The following is a 9292-nucleotide window of genomic DNA, read 5'->3' on the forward strand; positions in this document are numbered from 1 at the left end:
TAAAAAAATGTTCGTAACAGACTTCGAAAGCCTGACGTGTCCCGGGGATAATCAACGCGGGTTGCTTGTGTGTCTGAAATTCTGAGCGGTATGATGTATTTATTTATCATCGTTTTGTCGGACGGCAAAATTATAACTTGATATTCATTAGATTTAAATAGCACAACGCGTTGTGCTTCCGATCGAGCTTCTAGATAACGTGTGATTACGCAATCGCGCCGTCTTTACGGCATGACATAGACCGGTCGTGTGATCTCCCAGTAAAGTTACACGCACGCACGCAAATGGGCGCGAGCACGTAGTACGGTGGGCGCAGGCGAAAAACTACACACCGTGTGATATTCAAATGAACGCCACTTACGACCGACAATCGCGCTGCCATAAACAACGTTTCGCGGTTTCACAGGCGTGCCTCCTTATTCCGGTCGAAATTCTCCGTGTGATTTTTACGGTTTTTACACGAAACACACTGAAATTATCGGCAGAGTCATCTCGATAGGCCCTACAGTTAATTAGCGACGATATTACTTAGGGCCAATTTCACCAACCACAGTTAGCTTAACCGACGGTTAAAGTTAGCAGGATTGACCAATAGAAAGCAGAGTGGATTCATTTCTATTGGTCAATTCTGCTAACTTTAACCATTGGTTAAGCTAACTGTGGTTGGTGAAATTGGCCCTTATTGTTAGATTTGAGAAGATTGTAAAAACGTGTTTCTATTAACACGTCATTAACACCTTGGGGTTACACGACATTTTCTTCAAAAAAAAAGAGGGGATAATGTTGGTACTAAAGAAAATCCCTAGGCGATACAATTAAGTTGTAGAGTCCTAGATAATAGAGAAGCGACATTGAAATCGATAGGTGCGATATATCGATAAAGCCGCCATTTTGTTTCTCCATATGGAATAGGAAAGTGCGTATAAGAAACTGTCCATTTTAGAAACGGTGTGCTTGTCGTAAATATATTACAGCGTAATGAAACCTATATCCCATATCTCTTCTAAAGTATTCTGAACATTATTTACACAACACAATAAACCTATGTATGATTTTAATAATCGTAAATATATGTATAATTATATTGTGCTATTTTAGAAATTCTTTTGTGTATCCATAATTTTACAAAATATAAGATTTATTTTTATAGGAATGAAAATGGCTATGGGGAAAGTTGCAACTAAATGAACATATATAGAAAAATTACATCTCTTATTCTCAGTCTATTTGATTATTAATTACTGAAAATTTTGTAAGCGTAGCAAATTTAATAATAACGAAAACGAATTATTTATACAAATTAATCGGACTGAAATTGTAAAAACATGTATTTATATCTTTTTATCTTTTGAAAAGTTGTATCATATATCAAAAAGAGCGTTATTTTTAATTTTAGTTACGCAATTTTATCTTCTATGTATATAGATATGAAAGTTATTTACTTTGAAACATGTCGACAATATACAAGGAAAGTTGTTAGAGAGTCAGAATGCTTGTAAAACATTATATTAATACACAACACACCTGATTGCATATGAATATAGCTTCTTGTTGCCTTAATCAATGTAACATGTACAATCAAAAGAAAAACGAAAGATATATTAATTCATAAGATTATACTTGCAGATACATATAATAAAGTAAATGAAAACGTACTGTGTATTTTATTGTAAATTATTAATAGTTCTTTGAGGAATAGTGTAAAAAAATTTATATATAACTTTACTACGTTTTTTATAGATACATATATCTACGAAACAATAATATTCGATTTATTTGACATCTATAAGAGAAAATTCATTTTAAATTAAATAAAATATGATTTATTTTATATTTGTACTTGGTTCAACTCTCAATTACAATTCGAATAATTGTGCTCTTCAGATTTCAAAATTTTCCTCGGCAGCTGGCAATATTACGATCGTTGCAACCAAAGGTTTTGGATTTGCTTTCTTGCAAAATAATATTTTAACTTTCCCTGATATTTGACCCTTTAAGTTTGCGCTAACAGGTAATGGCATTGAATATGTATGTTCATTAAATAGCTTCGATGGGAGACTATCGTTAAAAACTGAAGGAATTGCTCCGATTTTCAGTTTCCTCTTACCATCTTCTCTAACACGCTCCCAAGAAAACCTGTCAAAATGCTCCTGAAAAAATATGTATGCTATCAGTAAATGACTTCGCTATGTATGTATATGTATATATTTGCTACACTGCAGCTTACAGAGCACACAAACAATGGATCCTTAGGCTCCCAAGTAGATCCATTAATATTCCTGAGACTGTTAATCCATCTAGCTTTCTGTCCTTCATTTCTAGGAAAACGATGAAACATAGAGTTTACTCCACAGTACCGGATTGAGCTCCGGTTGCAGAGCGGTGAACACCGTCGTACGATGAATTCCAAAAGACAGGGTGCCGATCACCGCGCACACGATTAGATCGTTCTTCAGTCTGGCGTTCACTGTCGAGCGTAACTTCTCCGGCAAAGGATCCACCAGCTCAGTATCTGACATTTGCTCGCCCACCTTGATCTTTACGTCTTTCTTCCTGCCGGACGTCTTGCTCTTGGTCTCCTTGTAACTCGCGGCCACGTTATCAGGCTGCAACGACGTGTTTTCTATGATTTTGGCTTCTTTCTCTTCCGTGTACCTGTCTCCTGTCTCTGGTGGCCACAAATTTGTCTTGAGGATGTCCTATATCACGGTAGGATCCGAAGAATCACGGCCTTTCACAGAACCGTAAACAGTAATGTCTCGCGTTGTCTCACGTGCAGCAGGCCTCTAACGTGCATTAACCTCACTTATTTAACCATAAGGGAGAAACAAAATGGCGCTGGATCACGTGATTTAGTTAGCCAATCAGACCATTCCCTTCAATGTCGCTTCTCTATTATCTAGGACTCTATTAAGTTGTAAAGCGAGATCCACACCTGCCTACCGGCGGAGGTGGGTGCGGGAGAGGGGGCCGAAGGCCCCCCTTGCATCAGTAGGTAACTATGGGCGTTCTAACTAGGGAGCAATGAGGAGGGGGTGAGGGGCGGGTGGGACCGCGGGGGGGACCGCGGGGAAGGGGGAGGGGAAAACCGCGTTCTTCGAGCGTCGTGGAGGAAGGGGGAGGGGGGAATGCGTTTTTCGGGCGTCGCGGGGGAGGGGGGGGAGGGAACCGCGTTTTTCGGGCGTCGCGGGGAGGGGGAGAGGGGAACCGCGTTTTCCGGCGTCGCGGGGCGAGAGGGGAATCGCGTTTTCCGGCGCCACGAGGTGAGGGGACCCACGTTTTTACCGCGCCGCGGAGTCCGCGTGACGTCACACGACACGCTCGCGTTATCTCTCCCTCGTAGATGTTTCCCCCGTCCCCCGGTTGCGCGCGTCTTCTCGTTCGCGCGGTCTCTTTCGCTCCCGTTCGCGTTCTCGCTCACGATCGCGTTTAAATAAATTTATATTATACATAGAAAATTTGCTTACCACCGCAGGATTTGAACCAGAAATCCCTAACTCTTGAATCAGTCACCTTCAGAATTCAGGCCATTGTCTCTTAATTTACACAATAATATGTATACACTAAAATACTGCAGGCTATTTACACAGGCTATTTACACAGTTAAAATTTACACAAAAACATACATAGGACACAGATTACACGGTGAAATCTGATATAATGGGTCTCCACAAGATGAACAAAAGAGACCATCTATGAGGATATACGGACATGTGTCATGTCTGCGAACAGCGTATAACATCGAGAACAAACCGTGTATTCTGACAATGCATGACGCACAAAACTTCATATGTCCTGGAGTAAAATAAGAGTATATGCAACACATCTTTGTCAGAGGGTGTAACATATTCACTTCTGCTTGATTCAACACTCTGAAAATTTCGTCCGGAATATCCTCATCAGCCATTTCACTATCATAACACAAATCGTCCGACAATAATGCTTCTTCAACTTCCATTTCTTCTTCGTCATTCACTTCCATTTCTTCAACGTTTGCTTCAACTTCCATTTCATGTCTTTCAAACTGCAATTCTTCAAAATCCATTTTACAGAACGTTGTATGCCTCAAAAGGCGCAATACACGGTGCTACTGTTAAAATCACACAGTGCAGACAGTACAAACAGTCGCGACACTTGAAATTTTTCGACAAGACAAACACGTCCGAACACTATCATACATGCCAACCGACTCTTACTTCCAGTCCTCGACTACTGAGCGTACCTTCAAATTCATCCTTCTACATCTCACTATTGTCACATCGTTTGCTTATCATATCTAATTTTATCATAATCTCAGCATCCATACAATTGCGCCTTCCGAAAAATCTACAATGTGCAGTTTTGCACGTGTGCGATGAAGTCATCGCGAGACACGTATGTTCTCGAAAACGATATCGCGCCATTGACTTTCGGTGATTTGATCTGTAAAACTGTTATTGAACCGCGATCAAACAGCTATCAAACAGGTATTGAACCGCGATCAAACAGCTATCAAACAGGTATTGAACCGCTATGAAACAGCTATCAAACAGCTACTGAACCGCTATGAAACAGCTAAAAACAGCTAAAAACAGCCATCAAACAACTAAAAACAACTAAAAAACAGCTAAAAACAGCTCTTGAACAGCTAAAAACAGCTATCAAACAGCTCTTGAACAGCTATCAAACAACTAAAACAGCTATCTGTATAACAGCGATCTGTATAACTGCTATTGAACCGCTATCAAACTTCTTTTAAACAACTAAAAACAGCTTTTAAACAGCTATCAAACAACTAAAACAGTTATCTGTATAACAGCGATCTGTAGAACTGCTATTGAACCGCTATCAAACTTCTTTTAAACAACTAAAAACAGCTTTTAAACAGCTATCAAACAACTAAAACAGTTATCTGTATAACAGCGATCTGTATAACTGCGATCTGTATAACTGCTATTGAACCGCTATCAAACTTCTTTTAAACAACTAAAAACAGCTCTTGAACAGCTAAAACATCTATATTATACTACAAAGTATGTGGGAAAAAGAAATAAAACGTTTATATATACATATATAGTTTATTTCAAAAATCATAATTTTTTCTGGTGTCGCGACCACCAGTTAAATATTTTTAATACATTTTGTGAGGGACGATCACGTTCGCGTTTTCAGGCGCGCCGCGGGGTCCACGTGAAGTCACACGCTCCCGCTTGCGTTATCTCTCCTTCGCGCGCGGTCTCTCGCTCCCGGCCCCCCCCCGTTCGCGCGCGTCTTATCGTTCGCGCGGTCTCTTTCCCCCGTTCGCGCGTTCTCGCTCACGATCGCGTATCTTTTCTTCGCCAACGATATTTAATCGTTCAGATCTTTGCGATATTTAATTTTAATATTACATTTAAGTAAACGATTAACGAAGACAGCTTAACGACAAGGAACGGTAAATGAAAAGGAAATTTTTTTTAACCATATTATATACTTATTTATTTCTCATGTAACGCAATATACACAATAATATCTAAAGCGTAGGCTAATAATTCGCAATCAATAATCGAATTTTTATCATAAACTTCACGCAAGATTTTAACGGCATTACATTTATCGATGATCCAATTTTGGCGTAAAATTGTTACAAACTGTTTGAATTTTTCACTTACGCCATGAACATTTTGACATAGTCGAAAATACACATTTTCAACGCAATGTTCTAGTTCAAACAGGAAGAGTACGGTTGACGGTTTCATGTACAAGCTGTTGTCGTACGATGTCAATTTTACAATATCTGCGTCGCGTATTTTAATAAGTATATTAATTTGTAATAAAAATGATAGGTTGGTAGCTCTGCTTCTATAGTCCTAAAAACCGTATTCGCGCGGACTTCTTTCATTATCTTTTGTCCATCGGCACACACCTTTGTAAAACCTCGATAGCCGATTAACGTATTAAGGTGGTCCTTTCGCGGACCCAGCTAGTCAAGTAACAGTCCGTCATGAGGTAATTGAAAACAAACATATTGACAAACATTACACAACATCCCAATAATTATAATAATATAATATGATTTTACACGCACGATTTAATCGTATTTAATTATTTACTAATTAAAAAAATATCACAATAGTAGTGCGGTTGGACTCGATTTAGGTTAGGTTGTGACTGAACGATACATAATCGGGCCACGGGGTACGCAATTTTGTCCTATTAGTCATCGGTCGCCACTCGGTTTAACCTTTATGTACCGAGAAGGTAGGTATTCGTAATGAAAATCAGCCAAAATGTGAACAATTTGTTTAAACAATTTTATTTTTTCAATCCCGCCACAACTGCTCAGTAAGCATCGCCTGAGCTCTGGATACCGCTAGGTATAACCTCGATCGGCCAGTCAGGGATGCCTGTCATCCGGACAGCGGCTTGATCAGGTAATATCTCCTTAACCCTTTCACTTTTCAGATTCCCGCCACGGTTGCCTCCTCTGGGATGCTCTGGCAGTCACCTCCACTATCGATCATTCATCTACCTCATCCGTGGAACCAGGATAGCCGGACAACCGCTTGATCGGCTAAGTCCCGACATTAATATAAGTAAAACGCTACTAATTCTCTTTTATTTTCAGGTTTCGTCGACGGATGCTTCATCACCATCGCCGATGTCGTGGATCACCGCTGCTCACCGATGTCCAGGATCAACGCGTCTGGGAGATAGTCGGACAACCAGGTAAGTATGAGAACTGTCCGCGTAACTACAACTAATATCGCTTTTTTTTAGGTTTCCGCCACGGTTTCCTCATCAATGGCCTCCCCTGAAGAAAAATCTGTGATGACCTTGAAGATCGGACCACGCTATCACCAAGATGGCCGGACAGCCGCTTGTTCAGGTAAGTTATGGGTAAGTAATTGATATTTTCGTCTGGATTTTTTGCAAATAATTATTGCTTTTATTGTTAACTCTTGTTGCACAATGTTGGTGGTTCACAATTAACGATTGCCACACAAGATGGCGGTCGCACGTCTCGCAAAGTGCGATTTCGCGATTCAGGTACGCGAAAACCCGTACGCCTTTCGTATCGGCGCGGCGGCGTCACGTAACGCTGTTGGCGGGCGTTCCCGTTTGTTTCGGACACTGCGGTAGGCTTGATTAATCGTATTCCGTTTCGCGTTCGCGAATATTCTCAACGATACGCCGGTATAATACGCGCGAGATTGCTACCGTACGAGCGCCCACGAGAGTACGAGAGACTGCCTCGAGAAACGTTGCTCTCTCGGGCTCCCTACCACCGAGGTTTTTCCCCTTCCATGGAGTCTCGGCCGCTTTCTCCTTTCTGGAAATTTCCATACTACGCCGTTACAATAGGTGTTTACGCGTTTCGGCACACCAGGTGTGCGCCAGATGTTCGCGATGGAAATTTCCAACGCTAGTACACTATTTGCGTCGCGCTCTTTTAACTTCCGGGTAGCAACAATTCAACTTTTACAATTTTGAACTTTGGACGGCGCCGACCTGTGCGCAAGGTCTCTCGGACGTCCCCAATCTCGATTCCGCGTCGACTTCCTGGAGAAGACGTCCAGGTCGCGTTTTAAACGTCCGCCAATGGCGGCGACCTATCTGCCTACTCTGTTGACCCTTAGCAACCGTATTTCGGCCCTACTTCCTGTAGCCGACGTCTAGAAAGACCAGTTGTCCGGACTGTCCGGGCAACCCCCTGTTAGGATGGTCGGATTTTGATCGCGATTCGTCTCTCGGGTGTACCAAGTGTCCTCGAGGACGCAGTTCGAATCTCTAATATCTGTCCGGCAAACCGGGTGTTTGCGCGGTCAGATCGCGCTCGTGATTGGCTCATGTACCCTATCGACCTTTCCTGAGTGCGCATATTCAATTTCAGTCCTGTCCGACGCTCGGTTCAAGATATCGTATCTGTCCGACAAACCGGGTGTTTGCGCGGTCAGATCGCGTTCGCGTTCGGTCCCTGGGGTTTGTTTGCACCCCCTAAGCGTGCAGATTCCGTGTCGTGACGCCACGACGCTCTGTTCGCGATATTGCCCCTTGTCCGGCAAACCGGGTGTTTGCGCGGGCGGATCGCGTTCGCGATAGTTTCCGGAGGTTGGTGAAGCCTTCCTCTGGTGGCAGTTTCTGCCTTTTGGCGCTGCGTCGACGCGCTCGCCTTTTCGTGACGTGTCCGGCAAACCTGGGGTTCGCGCGATCGGATCGTGCTCGCGATTGTTTCTAGAGGTTGGTGAAGCCTTTTTCTGCCAGCAGTTTCAGCCGTTTGGCGCTACGTCGCTCCATTAGTGTACTTTGCCGGTTGTCCGGCAAACCCCATGTTTGCGCGGTCGGATCGCGTTGGTTTTCGCAGGATCCCTTTTTGAAGATACTAGGAGTCGGCATCTCGACTCTCGTTCGCCTGACGCGCGCGTTACCTGTTTTACGTGTTCGCGCGTTGAAGATTGTGTGTGGCTCGACCAAACATTGTCCTGGTGCTATTGCGGATCCACGCACCTGTCAAAATTAAATGAAACCCATGGTCGGGCCAGGCATCTCGTGCCGAAAGAACTAAAAGAAATATGTGGATCGCGAAAACTGATAATTCCTATGTCCTAAATGAGCCGCTGCCCAGCGACCGCTGTCGCATATCTTATAATCTATAACGCCGGACGGGTGGGCTCAATGACTTTATTATTAAAAAAGAGGAAATATATACAGGTTTCCCTGACTCCGTCCTCGGAACGTTTGTGTAACTTAAAATCTAATTGGGGATCTCCCCCTCGTCAGCCGACTCGCCTTCCCCGCTGGATGGGCTGACAAAGTCCTCCTCCTCCGGCTGCTCCCACGGCTGCGTCGGCAAGGCGGTAATGGTGACCGTGTCGGTGACAGTGACACGGGTCATCTCGATCCGATACGCGCTGTCGAATGCTTCGGCAGCGCGCCTGATTGTTTCGAGTTCGGCGGGAGAGCCCCATAGGCGCGCGTCTCCCACCAATTGCACAGAGTGCTGGACCATTTGGCGACTTACCACCGGCGATGGCGTGCTTCGCCGGCTCCCCTCAGCTACTCGCCGCGGCTGCGGCGTCGCCCGTCGCTTTGCTTGCCTTATCTGCTCGGGCGTCAGACGGGTAATCACTACCCTCGGTTGGCTCAGGAGCTGGCCGCGCACCGTCTTAGTGCACGGCTTCAAGGTCAGGCATGACAGTACGAGTAAAGCAATATGCGATTGCACCACTACTTATTTAACCTCATATATCAGAGCAAAACATTCGGCAAGCCCTTATTTTCAAGGTCCCGGGAAAAAATGGAAGAGATCTGAACAGATTTGAGCAGATCTCAT

The 9292-nt window shown here is 43.6% G+C and overlaps 1 protein-coding gene across 1 annotated transcript; it reads right to left on the bottom strand.

Moving 5' to 3' along the window:
- Positions 1-1751: 1751 nt before the first annotated feature.
- Positions 1752-2902, bottom strand: LOC112461916 (THAP domain-containing protein 6-like). Its single transcript, XM_025027351.1, has 2 exons — positions 2228-2902; positions 1752-2150 (listed from the first exon to the last, which is right to left on the bottom strand). The coding sequence occupies exons 1-2, from the start codon at positions 2336-2338 to the stop codon at positions 1881-1883; spliced, it is 381 nt and encodes a 126-aa protein (XP_024883119.1). The 5' UTR covers positions 2339-2902; the 3' UTR covers positions 1752-1880.
- Between the last annotated feature and the right edge of the window lie 6390 nt (positions 2903-9292).

The sequence above is a fragment of the Temnothorax curvispinosus genome, unplaced genomic scaffold, assembly GCF_003070985.1.
Source record: "Temnothorax curvispinosus isolate PA1 unplaced genomic scaffold, ASM307098v1 QBEX01011879.1, whole genome shotgun sequence".
Lineage (NCBI taxonomy): Eukaryota > Metazoa > Arthropoda > Insecta > Hymenoptera > Formicidae > Temnothorax > Temnothorax curvispinosus.